Here is a 17,328-nt window from a genome sequence, read left to right as displayed (position 1 = left end):
GTTGTGGAGTGACTTGAGTGCATGCATTATGTGGCATATAGTGACTTGAGTGCATGCGTTATGTGGCAGATCCTGGCACCCGACAGGCAGTTGACTGAAATTTTCTCCTTGTTCAGTCTGGTGAGTGGGACATCAGTGTGCCTGGCTATAGAGTCACCTATGACTAAAGTTGGGTACATTGTCTTGCCTTAGGGGCTGTTGTTGGGTGGCATACTGGTGTTGTGAGCTCTGTGTCACTTTGGTTGCAACTGGTGTTTGTTTGCATTTCAGCTTTGGAGGTCCTTTTTGCTTGGGAACGTTAATGTTAAGGGCCTCCGCATATGTGGGTTTAGTGTTGCTATGTGTGGGTGTTGATGGTGTGGGTTTTGAAGGGCTATGAGTTGCTTGAGGTGTAATGCACGTGTTAACCTTCTCCTCTTGACTGTCTAGCACAATCTTGGCCGGAGAGAGATTTGCTTCCAGTTTGGCTATATAAGTGCATCTCTCGCAGGTTGTAGTGTTGGGTGGTAGGAGGAGAGGATTGTCTGTCTACATGAGGCAGTTGCCGCTTTGCCCCAGTATGGCCAGATTCACCAGGTGGACAGGAGATGTTCCCCTTATTCTGCAATACTTTAACCTTTGTCAGCTCCTCTAAGTAATTTGTGTTATAGCTAGTGACTGGGATAAAATGAAAATGGAGTTTAAAAATATAACTTCTAAAAATATTTCTGTTTTGTCTAATAACTCTTGAATAATTTTCACTACATGTTCATTAAATTCCTCTCTTTTTAATAGGTAGCTGGGAAAGAGCCAGTGTCTTATTTTTACTTCATTACCCTGTTTTTTTGTCTTAGTTTTTATTGGTACATGATCAGAAGTAGTTATTAGATGTGTATTGATAGATTAAATACACATGTTCCTAAGAAATATAATTTCTATATAGTGTAGCCAAGTTATTGTAATTTGGGGAATAGTACGTAATTTATATCCCAGTTCATACTATTGAATTCACATATGCCATACCAAATATTTATATAATATTTTTTCAGAAGTCTACCTTTTTTTGTTATATTGTTCCTTCTAGGTCCCCTGATCCATTTTCACTATTACAAATCAGATTCCAGTCACCACCTATAAATATTCCCTGCTGAAAGCTGATCATTTCCTACCAAATTTCCTTAAGCTCTATGATAGTAGTTTTCAGTGAAATACAATTGCATGCCATTGTAATCCTCCTCCCTTACCATTTGCACCTTGCTACCACAAATCTGCCATTTTGTCTTTTTTTTTTCCTTATATATCACTGTTGTATCCCCATTTATCACTATTGGCTCCCCTATAGCAGTTGATATAATTACTCCCCTTTTCCTCTGTGATATTCTGTCGAGTATCCATTCTGAAATTCTGTCTCTCCTCAAATTCACATGCACATTTCTTTCCAAATGTGTCTCCTGCAGCACTCTATTTGTGGTCTGCATTTCTTAATATAATTCAGAATTGTTGTCTTTTTATATATACCTGTAAGGCCGTTAACGTTCCAGGATAATATGGTCAGCATAGCCATCATGGTAAAAAAAAAGCTGTTGTCCCACCTATTATACATGACAGTTGTTTTGAATGTGTATTTCCATCTTTTGTGCTATATGCATAAATTAATGTCTGGCAGGTTGATCTGTACAGATTTTTTTTCTCATACCCATTTGAACTTATGCCACATTATTCAAAACTTTTTGTTTTAATGAATACCCTCAAACAAAAAACTAAGTACAAAACACCCTATCTCATATTAACTTGGAACATGGTTAAGGTGTTTGCCTTACAAACACAAGGTGCAGGGTTTGAGTCTCTCAAGGGATAATTGGCTAAGCTTAAAATGGCTCGCAAGGGGGGTTAGCTTAGTACTGATCTATGAATCTATAAGTCTATGAACCTATGAACAAACACTCAAAACAATGTACATCTTTAATACATTAAGTTTAACCCTTCAGAAGGGAACAATTGCCCCATATGATGGCTGCACTTACAGGCATTATCTAACCTAAAATTAAGGTTACCCATGCTAAAGCACATGCTACAATGTGTTCTTTTCTCAACTCTGTTCCCCTCCCAGGTATGAAAAACATCTTGTATGCTTTCAGAAAACATTAAGTCTTTGCCCTAAGAAACATTGTACTGGATATCTTTAAATAAAACTAAATTGTTCTCTGTTCTATTAAATGCTGTAAAATATAAAAACTGCTAGAGAGGTTGTCACTTATTCACTCCCATAATTTCAAGCTTAATTTTTTCACTGAACAAATTATGCATTTTTCTCAGCAAAGACTACTCAGAATTCTAAAAGTTAACTGCTAGCATCTTATAGGCAGCTTGACTTCATGGAAATGTCCTCACAAATGACTATTTTGTAAATTTCACTCAGAAAAGAATGCACAGCTGCAGATGTCTGGACTCCAGTGAACATTTGCCAGTGGAAAACAGACAAGCTAATATATTTGCAGTTTTAAAAAGCTTAGCATTTTCCTGACTTTAATCATTTTGTCTCATTTTTAAAGCCTACATGCTTACAAAAACACCAGTTTACAGCTTAATTCAAAGCTAATAAGATAGACATTCACCCATGTAAAATAAAAAGAGAAAATATCCTAATTCTGTATGTAATGTAATCAGTAAGCTTTTATACCCCACCCCTGCAGCCCAAGTTCACATCATATGAACATTAAACTTGCTCTTGTCGTTTTTTTCTTATATCATAAAACCTACATTTCTTAATTTAAAAAGTACTTGTTTACTTTAATATTTTTAACACAGAACATTTGCTGAAAAGAGACCCCCCCACACACACATTTGAAATACCCCTGACTACACACTACACAAAACTGTTTTACTTTATGCATGCAGTTTAAATCATGAAGTGTTTAAATCAAATACTAATAAAAACAAAAAGTGTTTTACTTTTTTCCTCTTTAGTGTCTTTCTAAACATTAACGCAATAAACAAGGGTGTATGTGTTACAGTCCACCCACAAGTTTAACAAAGTCAAAAATAGTTTAGTGTTTTTGGGCCACTTTTTCTTGCAAAGCTATATTTCACAAATGTGATAAGATGCTTTATAGTCTTCCATTTATTCGCTGATATTAGAATTGTTGATCTTCCTGTTTATCTCCATCTTCCAACACCAGACTCTGATTCAAGTTCAAGGTACTGCTGATTCTTCTAATCAACTGTGTGTTTTTCTGTCTCAAGCATTTTCCTTTGGAACCTTGGAATGGGTTTCACTGACAAAGTCCATCTATGAGTCCTACCATCAGAAGAATGAAAAGCAGAGTACCCTTCTGCTTGCTGTCTCACTTTTTGTTGAATAACCTTTTATTACCTCCTCAGCCTGTTCTACATCAAAAAATGACCTTGGTCCTCCAGGAAAAACACTTTGAAGACAGCTGGATGCAGCAGGTTGAATCTTACATCTGCCTGTCAATATTCCCTGATTGCCAATATAAATTTACTTCTCTTCTGTGTGGCGTACAGTGAATAATCATTTTCTACAAACACTCTGCTGTCTCCAGTTTTTATTATTTTGCCCTTCTGCCACAGTTTTGTCAGGATCAACTCTTTCTGCTGGTGTGATTGCAGCTTTAGAAATATAGGTCTTAACTGCTTTCGTGTGTCCAGGGTTGGATCATACACTCGTTGCCCTTTCAGTTAACAAATTCTACTGTGAAACGCCAGTCCATTTGCTTATTTTTGCTTTCATAAAATTAATACAGTCTGTTCCTTCTTTTCTCATATAGAGTCATGTACAGGGTCCATATGAAAAAGATTTAATTGTACTTTAAAGAAATGGTTGGTCTCAGCACCTAAATCCCTTTAAGTTCCATGTACCAGTGCCAGAATTTGTGAAGCAATGTTACATTGGTGGAAGGATTAGATTTATTTCATTCCAGGCCTTATCTTCTCCCTCAAGACCCAAGTTCATTCAGCGCAGATGGACTCATCAGATTTTGCATGGGGAGAAGTGTCCAAGGCTGTTCAAGTGCAAGGTGAATGGGACCTTTTGGACACTGTGAAGCACGTAAACATTAAAGAAATGTTATCTGTGATTTAGGCCTTAAAAAAAGTTTTTTTTTTTATCCCTTATGCTCTCCAGGTTCCCTTTTAGTGGACACAGACAACACTGCTGTCTTGTGGGACCTGATCAACAAAGGGGGGGGGGGTACAAAGTCGTATCCCTTTGCTGATTGGCAGTGATGGCCTAGGAGCTAGCCTTGCAGCATTCTCTGACACTTCAGACCTCATATATCCCATCAGAGCAAAATATAGTGCAGACAGACTAAGCAGATCCCGGACAGATCCTCATGACTGGAAACGCAGGATGGAGGTTTTCCAGGATTTGGTCCAGATCTGGGTAACACCTCAAATAGATATGTTTGCCTCCTTTCAAAACAGACAGTTGGAAAAATTCTGTTACGGACATCCTTGCAGCCATACATGAAGGACAGATGCATTCCCATTTCCTTGGAAGGGAAAATTCCTTTATGGATTTCCACCCCTTTCACTGATAGCCAAGGTAATTCTGAACATTCAGAAAAAATTACAAAAGATTGTTGTAATAATCCATTTTTGGCCCAGGCAAAGGTGGTTCTTCCATTTAATGGAATTGTCCAAGGGTAATTACCACGAGCTTCCTCACACTGTGGATCTGCTCGCATAGTGTTAGGGGCAACTGGTGCACCCCAACTTAGAGTAGTTGTAACTGACAGCCTGGGTGATTCTATATTGATATATTTTAGACACATATTGATATACTTTAGGCACTTTCTCCATAGAGAATGTGCAGCAGGTATTGAAGGAGGCATGAAAACCTTCAACTAGAAAATACTGTGTTTACAAGTGGAAGAGGTTTTCATGGTGGTACCTAACTTTTAACTGTGTATTCTATATGCTGTCTGCCCTTCTGGTGTTAAAATATTTGTGTGAGCTACTCAGTGATAGTTTATCTTATGCATCTATCAAGGTGCATCTTGCAGCCATCTCAGCTGGTCTGACCATTGATCCCCTTCTTTTGTCTCTGTTTGTGGTCAAAGAATTTATGAAAGGAGTGTTGCACTTGAAACCCCTTGAAAGCAAATTACTCCTCCTTGGGATTTCCTTTTGAACTGGCCTTTCAGGCTGATTTAATGTTCATCACTTGGAAAACTGTTTTACTTATTGCTCTGACATCTGCAAGGTGAGTCTGTGAGCTTCAGGTTGTCATGGCGGGCCAAGCCTATCTGATTTTCCAAAAGGACAGGGTTGTTTTATGCATTAATATATCTTCCATGCCAAACGTTGTTTCTGAATTTACCATAAATCAAGCCATCAGCCTCCCACTTTTCTTTCTGGAACTTAAAAACAAGGGAGAGAAGATTTTGCATGCTTTGAATGTGCACGAGTAGTTCAGGTACTACCTTGACAAAACTAAAACCTTCTGGAAAGCCAAACAGCTGTTTTATTTCCTTTTTCATTGGCTAAGCAGGGTCAGCCTGTCTCTAAACAAATGACTGATAATTTGATGTCCACTGCTATTGTTTTTTTTTTTTTTTTTACTTTCACCATAGAAAAATCTATTTCAGGCAGGGTTAAAGCACATTCCACTAGATCCTTATTCTTTTTGATGGTATATTGGAAAAGGAGTGGACTCTAGAGGTATACCAGAGGCAGCAGCCTGGTCCTCTTTTCATACATTTACAAAACATTGCAAACTGTATTCTTACGTTCCACAGCAGGCTTTGCGAGGATCATCCTTCAGGGTCTCTTGATTCCTTATCCTTCCTTCTTCCAGCTAGGGTAAGCTTTGGGAATCGACCCATATGCCACTAAGGTAGTGTGAATGATAAACATAGTACGGTAGCATAAGTCCTACTTACCTGTAAAAGTATGTGCTTCAATTTCACACTTCCTCAATTATTTTTATATAGTTTGATGGCATCCAACCTTGAGTTATTGGCTGGATTTGGTTATTTGTGTTGGTGCATTTGGCTGTGAATTGATTCGTTTCAGGAAATTCTTGATTCTGATCCTTCTTGTTTTCCTAGTTAGCACTAAAATCCTGAACAGCTGACTTCCTGTGACAAGAGGTTAGGCTTCCCGTGATGGGAAGGGTTTCACCAATCCCGTCTCAAAGTCAGAAGAGGGAATTCTGGGCTCTGGAAAACTGCCAGTGTGTGTTTGTGCAGGCATGGAGTCCATAGGGCTCTGAGACAGTGTGAAATTCCAACATCTATTGTTACAGGTAAGTAGGACTTGCACAGCTATACATTTCCACATTTATTAAATACTATGGATTGTCTCAATCCCAAAGCAGGACATAATTATCTAGGACTGCCTTTATGTCATCTTTCAATCTCCTAAAAGGTTCTACAGAGGGAGTGAGGGGGTCAACAAATACTGTTGTGTGAGTATGACTTGAAAGTATGCTGATATGCTTCTGTAAATCAAAAATATTATAGCTAGTTGAACACTCACCTTTAACAGTAGGCTGTTTAGAGAGGAGTATATCAGCATTTAGGCTCCTTGTGTTATGTATACTAAACTTCTCGAGTAGTTATTGATACACATGTTTGCGTTTTGGCTTTCATGGCAAGTTTCTTATCTTTATTTGTGAGTTAAAAAAAACTTGTGTTGAATGCTATTATCAGCTTCAACAGCAAAAACTGAAGACAGCTCCAGTAAGTCTTGGATTTGAAATGCTAGGCAAGGGTATGGAGTGTGTGTTCCATAATGTGAAACCTACCTAGGCTAAAGCTTGACTGTGTATACAACTAGAAACTTGTGGATTGATGAAGGGAACTGACATAGGTAAAGATGTTATCCGACAGCTGAAAAATTTCTCCTCCAAAGGTCTGCTGTTTAGATGAGTACTCAGCTGTACTTCATTGCCTATCCAGGAGGGATGGATTTTTATGTATTACTTAAAAAAATCAGCTGGAGCGTCTTCTGTGTGGAGACCTGCGTGAATGGGCGTACCTTCGTTGAAGGTTGTGCATCAGGCCTGGCAAGCCGGTACGTAAAAATCAACTGCCAATCATTAGCGGACTGGAGTTCCGCTGTGGCGACCCCTAACTGGGAAAAGCCGAAAGACACAAACAAACTTAAAAAATACTAGGTTAAGTCTACTATAGCAATGCCATTGGAAACTTGCATGAAATATACCTTGAAGTGTACACTCAGATGGCCTAGATGAAGTGAAGCATTTATTTACATGACACAACAGAAAAACAGCCTGTTTAAACCTATATTAGCAAAAGCATGTGGATTAAGATTAGATGAGGGATTTAGTCTTGACGTATATAATGACTTCAGTGATGCTTGAACTTATATTTCACATTCCTACTGTTAAATGACTTTCATATTCTTTCATTAGATATCGCAGTAGATGATCAGACGTGGAGTTCTCTCTTTACAGATGCATTCTGTCATGTTTGTGGTGCTGACTTGCAGTTTGAATCCCAGAGAGTTTCACATTATGAGGTATGCTTTTTAATAAAAGTTGTACAGCATGTCATCCAGTGATAATGATCACTTTCAAGTTGTATGTTGTGCAGTGGTGGGTGTTTGTCTGTTTGATGTTCAGAAACTGTATTTCAGGAAAGGTTCAAACACATATCTTAGAAATGCTATCATTGCCATTTGATTTTGGTACTTTTTAGGATTGTCTTATGTACAGTTTTCCTCTATTAGTAATTTATTTTGATAAACTCGAGTTAAATGGATGCCATCCCTTTAATTTTCATCAGGATTTTATACACTGTAGACCCAGCATATGAGGAATCCTGTTGTCAAATAACACTCAGCTGCAGGTAGTTCTTCGATTTACTTGATGCAACACACTACTGGAATTAACTTATCTGTTACTTGTCAGCATAACTGATGCTTTTTGGTAATGATTGTCATATATAATCTGATTTGAAAAGAAGGAAGGCAAATCTTGCTTTGAGGTGTTTTTTTTTGGTTTGTTTTTTGTTTTTTTGCTGATGCTAATGTAGGTGTTTTACTGTTCCTTTGCATGATTACATCTTTTCTTCTATTATTTTAGGTACTGTGACATAGTTGTGTCTTAGTATGTAGTAGAGTTTTTGTGATCTTGTAATTACAGAAGTTAAATTTGTTTTTCTTTGCTGGTTTCATGTAATTTTATGTTCACCTAAGCATGTGGCTACCAAGTGTGCTCTTGATGTGGGATTGCACTTTTTAAAATTTTCGTATCTTGCATTATGAAACAACAGTGTGTCAGATATCAACTGTCATTAGTCAGAGAGCTGATGTATTTCAAAACAGTACCATTGCGATCAACATTAAGTGCCAACCATTGCTGATCATGTAAGACATTTCTCCCATCCCTGAGAACCCCACAGGTGTGAATAATTGCTCATGAGTATTCCTCTAAGTCTTGCCCTCCAGCTTCTGTACAGGTCTATATCACGTTGTCGAACTTTTAAAAGTTCGAACACCATATGGTTGACACCATGCGTTCGAACTTTAAAAGTTCGGAAACGTAAAAAAAACACAAAAATCTTACCTGAAGGTTGTAAGCAGGAGGGAAAGCCCCCCTGCATGCCCCCCACAGCTCCTGCTACTTAAATATACCAACTCTGAGATCACACAACATTACAGAAAAGGGAAAGCTTCCCTTACGGAGATCTCCATTGAAACGTTCAAAGTTTTATAAGTTCGAACATATGGTTTTGACCATATGACGTTCAAACTTGTAAAAGTTCGACAACATGAATGGGACCCCTTCTGTACTACTAGATTCCAACAGAATCCGGAACGTCACAGTTTTACAGGATTTGTTTGGACACATGAAACAACAGGACTGGTGCCTCTGGCACCCTCCAGTACAGGCAACAGACTCCTCATCTCGTGTTCCTCCCTACCCACGATGCCATGCCTCCACTCTCAACTGTCAGTTGGTAAAGTTCTGCTGCAGGTTCTCACCCTTGAAGGTCCGGAAGACAGGCACACTTTCCTTTCGTTGGACAGGAATTTTCTTGTATGCTTTTCCATGGTTTCCAGTATCATCCAGGGTCATTCTGATGACTCAGAAGGATTCTCAAACATGTTTGTGGTGACTCCCTCCTAGCCAAGGCAGCAGTGCTTCTTCCTTCTTTTAGTATGGCCAGGGGCAAGTACTTCAAGCTTCTCATAGACTAGATCTACTTACACAAAATCAGGGGTGTTAGGTACATCCTGAACATAACAACTATGACCGACTGCTTAGATGAAAATAATCATAATAACTTTTAGGCACTTTTTTATGAGGAAGTGCAGCAAGTGTTGAAGGAGGCAACAAATCCTGCTACTAGAAAATTATTAGTAACTGAAAAAGGTTTTCTGGTTGGTGCCAAGAGAAGAACCAACACCCATTCAGGACTAGTGTTTCTTTGGATCTACTTTATTTGTGTGAATTTCTTTCCTGTGGCCCATCTCACTCCTCAGTCAAAGTTCATTTGTCAGCCATTTTAGCATGAATTCCCCTCTTTCACTGCATTGTCATGTGAAAATGTTTTTGAAAGTGAATTTGCATAGCAAGCCTCCTAGAAAACAGGAGGCTCTTCCTTTGAGATCTTAATTGTGTATTAGTAAATCTACCTGTTGCTCCGTTTGAACCTACTTGTCAGGCTGAGTTTGCGATTCTTAAAATGGAGAGTAGTCTACTTTATTATTCTGAGCTCTTAAATAAATGTAGCTGAGTTACTAGCTCTTGTGGCAGGTCAGCCACATCTTGTTTTCCACAAAGACAGGGTTTCTTTAAGAACTAAAAATGAAAACAGACTGCACCTGGCTAACACACCAATATGTTTATTAAAACAAAATGTAAGCGCTTTTGCAACTAACCAAGTTGCTTCATCAGACGAGCAATAAAATACTATAAATACATTTAAATAGAGATTAAAACATATCAGGTGACATAAGCTACTAAACTCATTGATTCCTGCTTATGACTAGCCATTAAAAACCTTATTATAAAATCAACCTACTTACAATATGTCTATTTAATACATGTAACTAAAGCATTCATTAATGTGCCTAGAACATATATTTAAAAAAAAAAAAAATATATATATATATAAAGAACATATCTCATTACTGCTATTTCACAATTTCAATCTTCTTCTTCTCTTCTTCTTAGGGTTAGGGGTCGCCACAGCGGATCATCTGTCCGCTCATGATTGGCAGTGGAGTTTTACGGTGTTGAGTTGCCAGCCCAACCTTCCACAGAAGGCACACTCACACCTAGGGCTAATTTAGAGTGTCCAATTCACCTACTGCATGTCTTTGGGATGTGGGAGGAAACCGGAGCACCCAGAGGAAACCCATGCGACCCCAGGGAGGACATGCAGACTCTGCACAGAAGGCACCCCAGCCGAGAATTGAACCGGAGAACCTCTTGCTGTGAGGCAGCAATGCTAACCACTGCACCACCGTGGCCACCCTATTTCACAATTTCAGTATAGTATTTAAAAGTACATAAATGAACATATACCAACTTAATGTTTCAGGGGACGTGCCTTGAGAAAAGGTTTAAGGGAGGCAATTCCATTCAAACCTGGTGGTTTGTCAGCCTTTAACAACAGAATCCATTCTTCTTCTATGCTCTCTGTACGATTCTCAGTATCACCCCCTCTGATATCAGAATGTATCACTTGAATCACAAAAAACTTAAAAGTATGCCTAGAGTGTCTAGAAGCTGCATGACTTGCTAATGCATTGCATTCTTTCTTATTTTTAATGTCCCTAATATGTTCAAGGATTCTGTCTTTAAACATTCTATTGGTTTTACCCACATAGAATGAATGATAGGTCTCACAGAAAGAAAAATATACCACTTTGGAAGTTCTGCAGTTGGCAAAACACTCTTAATAGTGAAATGTAATGTAAAGTCGGATGAGTATAACTACTACTGGTGTAAATGCATGGACAAGCTGTACAATGTTTACAACGGAAAGTGCCAATCCGTTCATGGTTGGCCAATCTCTGTTGGCTCCTTTTTTTACAAAGGTAGTGTTTCAATGAATCATTGTTCCTAAATGAAAAAGAAGGAACATCCCCAACCTTATCTATTAGACCAGTGGTTTCCTCCAATATGCTCCAATGTTTCTTAATAATACTAGTATATTCATTAACATAACTGGAGTACTGCATAGTAACCTAAACCTATTAATATTATGCTTAGTTCTCTTATCTGTATCAGCTTGCATGCCATTACTAAGATATGGTCTGCATCTACCAGTGCGTTGAGTCCAAGCCTCGCTAGTGGCTTTATTAATCTCCTGTTCACTATAACCTCTATCCAAAAACTCTTGTTTAGCTTTACCCAGGGCCAAATGTGCTGCTCTATCATCACTATGCAGTCTAAGTGTTCTATAGACCTGTCCTTTCAGGACATTCTTAGGAATGTGCCTAGAATGCATACTTAACTTGTGCAATAGGGCATTTTTCCTCATTGGCTTTCTATATGTGCTACTGCTTAGTTCATGATAGACTGACTTTTTAACTAGTACATCTAAAAAACTAATCTCAGTGTTGGAGCATTGATAAGTAAATTTCAAAAAATCAGTGGTGGTGTGTATATATTTGACAAAATCCTCCAATTCTTGACTAGTTCCCTTCCATATGAGGAAAATATCGTCCACAAACCGGACATACCAAAGGACATGCTCAAAGAACCCATTGGATTCTGATAAGAGATAGGACTGCTCCCAACAAACTAGAGCTAGGTTGGCATAGCTATCGGCACAAGCAGTGCCCATGGCTACGCCAGCCTTCTGAAGATAGAACTCATTATTAAATGCAAAGACATTATTTTCCAAAATAATGTCCGAGTACAGATGAGTTCAATTTTATCATTCTCAAAACAGTGATTCAGATTAAGAAATTCTCTAATTCTTTCAACCCCCCATTCATTAGGTATAGATGTAAGTAAGGATTGAATATCCGTATTTACCAACATATAATCACAATCTACAGTTACCAGCTTATTTTGTAACCTTTCAAGAAATGTCTTGGTATCCTTGAGAATAGTGTGACAATCCTCTAGTAAAATATGTAGGGTACCGACTACATAAATTGATAGTGCTTCTGTGCACCATCCTGCACCTGAGACTATAGGTCTCATTGGAGGTCTGGTGTTATGTTTGTGTATTTTAGGGAGGCCATAGATCCTTGGAATTATGGGGTTATGGGTATTAAAATATTTGAACAAATCCTCATCTATCATTCCTGTCATTAATAAATCAAAGACTAAAAAAGAGACCTTCTCCATAATACCTTTGACAGTTGTTATAGAAATACATTGATATGTATTGGAATCATTTAACAACAATTTAATTTGGTTCAAATACAAATCTTTATCAAGTAACACAATCCCACCCCCTTTATCAACTTGTTTAATTTCAGCTGAGTGCATAGTAATCAGGTCATGTAAAGCCCTATTTTTATTGCTAGACAAATTATAAATTTGTTCTTTGTACCTCTAGCAAAAAGAAGCCTGTAGTCCTGTTCACAGACATTAATAAAGGTTTGTTTAGCCGGATGCATAGTAGGAATAAAAGTACTGGGCCTCTGATAATGTGTGCAAATATTCCTCTCATCTATGTTAATGGAAAAAACATTCTTCAAAGAAAGATTTCTGCCCAATAGCCTTAAATCTTTTAACACAGTAACATGATCAGCCCATTTAGCTGGAACAAAAGGCAATCCTTTGTTTAGCAAATCATTTTGTTCATCAGTTAGCGTGATAGAGGAAATATTAAAGATTAGGCTTTTGCTTACAGTCGTCTCCGCTTTGTGTGCTGGAAATTCTATTCCATGCTCCACTGTCTCTGCCCTATGCCTTGTTTGGTTAAACTTCTCGACCATGCTTTTATCGGTAGAGGGTTCTTCAATGTAAAACGCACCTCCCCTGGGTTGCCTAAAAAAGTATTATCTGAATTCCTACGCGTTGTAGAAGGGCCAGCAACAGAATCCTGCATAACATCAGTAGTGCAATTGTTTATGGCTGCTGGGTCATTTCCACTATGCTCTCTTGAATTGGAGACCTTCACAGGCACTTCAGCTAAACCGGAAGATGAGGTAAAGCTGTTTGCTGTGCTATTGGTGTAGCGCAAATAGTTTCTGATGTGAATTGTTCAGAATTAGTTGCCAATTGGCTAATATTCTGTCGGTCGTTAGGTGGAACCAGTAACCTAGTAGGTTCTCTCGGCCAAGAGAAAACATTGTTGTTTTTAAAATCCCTCTTGTCCCTTTGTATCTTTTTAGCTTTGGAAGATTGCAATTTCTTGTTGTACGCTAGTATATTCTCTTGTAGGCGATCCATTTTATCCAGGGTAATGTCAGTTGAAAAACGGGTGGAAATATCGTTTTCAACAATAATAATTTCTTCCCTTAATTCACGTTCCACAGGTAGAAAAACTCAATCAATAGGTGTATATATTGAGTACTAAAGTGTAAATTCAGTTCTTGCCACTTTCTAAGAAGTTCGGCGTACGCGTCCCCATAACTAGGCATGTTGAGGATTTACAACCCTCTAAGTATAATTTTATGTTCCAACGAGGCTTGCAGATGTAAATGCTGCCATTGTAGCCTCTTGAATTTGTACATTTTATTTTCTAGGTCTCTGTACTGTTTTAAAAATTCAGGTGCCTGGTTGCTGGAGTGTGTGTCTATAATATCTGCAGAAAACACACAATTCAGGTCCATCAATGGATTGTTCTGAACATTCAAAATCCGAAGAAACCGATCACTAGAACCATTGTTTATCCCTTCACAATTCAAGTTCTCCATCACTTTGCATTGTTGGTATGCCCCTTATGCCGAATAAAAACGAAAACCAGAGCTAGAAGAAATGGCTTGGGGAAAAAAGCAAGGTGCAGAACAAAAATAAATAAAAATGAAAATAAACTGCACCCCGGCTAACACACCAATATGTTTATTAAAACAAAAACAAAACGTAAGCGCTTTCGCAACTAACCAAGTTGCTTCATCAGACAAGCAATAAAATACTATAAATACATTCAACGCACTGGTAGATGCAGACCATACCTTAGTAATGGCATGCAAGCTGATACAGTTAGAACTGAGCATAACATTAATAGGTTTAGGGTTACTATGCAGTACTCCAGTGATGTTAATGAATATACTAGTATTATTAAGAAACATTGGAGCATATTGGAGGAAACCCCTGGTCTGATAGATAAGGTTGGGGATGTTCCTTCTTTTTCATTTAGGAACAATGATTCATTGAAACACTATCTTTGTAATAAAAGGAGCCCACAGAGATTGGCCAACCAAGAACAAATTGGCACTTTCCGTTGTAAACATTGTACAGTTTGTCCATACATTTACACTAGTAGTAGTTATACTCATCCAACTTTACATTTCACTATTAAGAGTAAGTGTTTTGCCAACTGCAGAACTTCCAACGTGGTATATTTTTCTTTCTGTGAGACCTGTCATTCATTCTATGTGTGTAAAATAAACAGAATGTTTAAAGACAGAATCCTTGAACATATTAGGAACATTAAAAATAAGAAAGAATGCAATGCATTAGCAAGTCATGTAGCCTCTAGCGACTCTCGGCATATTTATAAGTTTTTTGTGATTCAAGTGATACATTCTGATATCAGAGGGGGTGATATTGAAAATCGTACAGAGAGCATAGAGCAAGAATGGATTCTGTTGTTAAAGGCTGAGAAACCTCCAGGTTTGAATGGAATTGCCTCCCTTAAACCTTTTCTCAAGGCACATCCCCTGAATCATTAAGGTGGTATATGCTCATTTATGTATTTTTAAATACTATATTGAAATTGTGAAATAGCAGTAATGAGATATGTTCTTTGTATATATTTTTTTAAATATATTTTCTAGGCACAGTAATGAATGTTTTAGTTACATGTATTAAGTAGACATATTATAAGTAGGTTGATTTTATAATAAGATTTTTAATGGCTAGTCATAAGCAGGACTACCAATGAGTTTAGTAGCTTATGTCACCTGATATGTTTTAATCTCTATTTAAATGTATTTATAGTATTGCTTGTCTGATGAAGCGACTTGGTTAGTTGCGAAAGCACTTACGTTTTGTTTTTGTTTTAATAAACATATTGGTGTGTTAGCCGGGGTGCAGTTTATTTTCATTTTTACTTATTTTTGATGTTCATCGTGTTTCACTGTTGCAGTCATTACTCTAGGGTTATCCTGCTGGCAGGCTACCCGTAGTCGGCCCGATTCCAAAGTCTATGTCCGTCGTCGGTTGCTGTCACCTCTTCCCTGACATCAGTGCGCCATGGGTATAAAAGAAGCAGCCGACGCCGTTTTCTTCAGTCTTTCTTGCCGTGCGGTGCCCGAAGCAAAAGCAGTTCGCAAGTGCCGGTCGGCCGACTCCTGAGATTTTCAAATCAGAATTTCAGATCCGAAGTCTTCATTAAAGCTAAGTACCCCGTTGCGGAAACTTTTTTCTTGCTCCAGACCGATATTAGAAAAAGTTAACAATTGTATTTCTTGTGGGAAGCAAATACCTCATAAGGATTTTCTCTCTTACTGTATTCCTTGCCTAGGCCCTGATCACAACGTTGCTAGTTGTCGATTTTATGCTAGATTTAACCAACGCACTATCAAGCGTCGGTTTGATTTTGCTTTCCATTACTTTGGCCGAAGATTTAACTATATAATGCCGTCAGATCAGCCGACAACCGCACTTTACAAAAAACGCAAGGACAAGGAAAAGGATAGGCATCCGAGGTCCAAAACCGACGACGAAGCCTCTTCTAGGCCAGTCGCCGGTTCTCAGTGAGGAGCTTTTGCAGCACCTGGCACCCGCTACCTCAGAGCCACAGCCAACTGGGCCTCTGGATCCTCAAGGTATTGGATCCTCGGAAATCAATCCCTCAGATGGGTCCGGAGCCGCTGAGCAGGCATCGGCATCTGAGGGTGTCTTCAGACCTACACAGCTATACATTAAGCCATCCTCAGCTTCAAAGACAAAGAATAAAGCAGCATTAAAGACAAAGAAACAAATACAGCATTCTCCTACTCAGACTATCATGCCTAAGAAACAAATGCTCAAAATGGCCGAAGACCTAATTACTTTGATCAGGGGTACCCATCCCCCTACTGATAAGAGGCCTAGGCAAGAGACAGAATATGATTCTTCTGATCAGGTTTCCATTTTTTCTGATTCCTCTTATGAACAAGATTACTCCATGCTTCCCTATGAGGATTCTGATGCTGAAGAATCCATTCCTTCAGCCTCTCCTCCTGAGGATTATTCTTATGGGGAAACCCTACATACCATGAGGGAACATTTCTACTGGGAGAGCCAAGATTATTCTGAATCTAAGAAAAGGCTCAGAGACTTTCTGCTTCTTCCTCAGCACAGACCCCTTGCTATTCCACCTGTACTAGACATTGTGGACGATGTATTCTCAGAGTCCGGCCTGTCCCCAGACTCTCTCCCCCCTGCACCTGCTAAGCCAGACAGATATTACAGGGTTCCGGATTCTCATAAATTCCTGTATAAAAATCCCACTGCTGACCCAGAAACTATATCTCAAGGTCCCAAGGGGGTTAAAGCTTCCACTGCAAAAAACCCTGTCCCCTCTGATAGGGATTCCAGGGCTCTAGACAGATGGGGGAAAAAAGTCTACACTTCTGCTATCCTGGCTGTAAGGGCCTTAAATTGTCAGTTTCATATGCTTAAATATCAGCAATATTTAATGTCACAGCTTAAACAAAAAATGTTGACAAATACTGAATGTTCAGAAAACAAGGAATTGCAGGATTTATTGCATGCAGCTGAACAAGTGGGAAAGCATACTTTACAATGTGGTTATGATTCACTGGAGGCCTCCTGCAGGGCCGCTGTTACAGGTTCTGTTATTAGAAGGCATGCTTGGTTAAAGGAACAAAATCTGCCTGATCATGTTAAAGCACCATTATTAGATGCACCATTACAGCATGATACTTTGTTTGGTACTAAAGCAGAAGAAGTATTGAAAAAAATGGAGGATAAAGCAAAATCCATGCAGACAGTCAAGGATTTCTTACAGGTACAGCCACCCAGATTTAGCAGAAACTGGCCTTCTAAAAATTGGTCCTTTCCAGTGTCAGACAGACCACAAAGAGGCAGATTCAGGCGTCCCAGAGGGAGTGGTCAGCCCAAGGCTCATACAGGCCTAAACAATGGGGTGCTCCTACCTCCAAGAGCGGAGAAGACAAATCACAACCTTACAGGAAACAGTCCCAATGACTTTCCTCTACCAAATCCAAGCACTCCTCTTTTGGCAGCCCCCTGGGGGGAAAACTAGCACTTTT

The 17,328-nt window shown here is 38.8% G+C and overlaps 1 protein-coding gene across 1 annotated transcript in view; it reads left to right on the top strand.

Moving 5' to 3' along the window:
* LOC122794008 (zinc finger matrin-type protein 1-like) overlaps positions 1-17,328 on the top strand; it is a 1,739,900-nt gene that overhangs the window by 368,667 nt on the left and 1,353,905 nt on the right. The window contains exon 2 of the mRNA XM_044062104.1: positions 7,379-7,485. Within this exon, the coding sequence (XP_043918039.1) occupies positions 7,379-7,485 (107 nt within the window). The remainder of the gene's footprint in view (positions 1-7,378; positions 7,486-17,328) is intronic.

This window comes from Protopterus annectens, chromosome 2.part1 (assembly GCF_019279795.1).
Source record: "Protopterus annectens isolate FY-2018-M chromosome 2.part1, PAN1.0, whole genome shotgun sequence".
Classification (NCBI taxonomy): Eukaryota; Metazoa; Chordata; order Ceratodontiformes; family Protopteridae; genus Protopterus; species Protopterus annectens.
The sequence above is the reverse complement of the archived record's forward strand: the minus strand, read 5'-3'. Positions and strand labels throughout refer to the sequence as shown.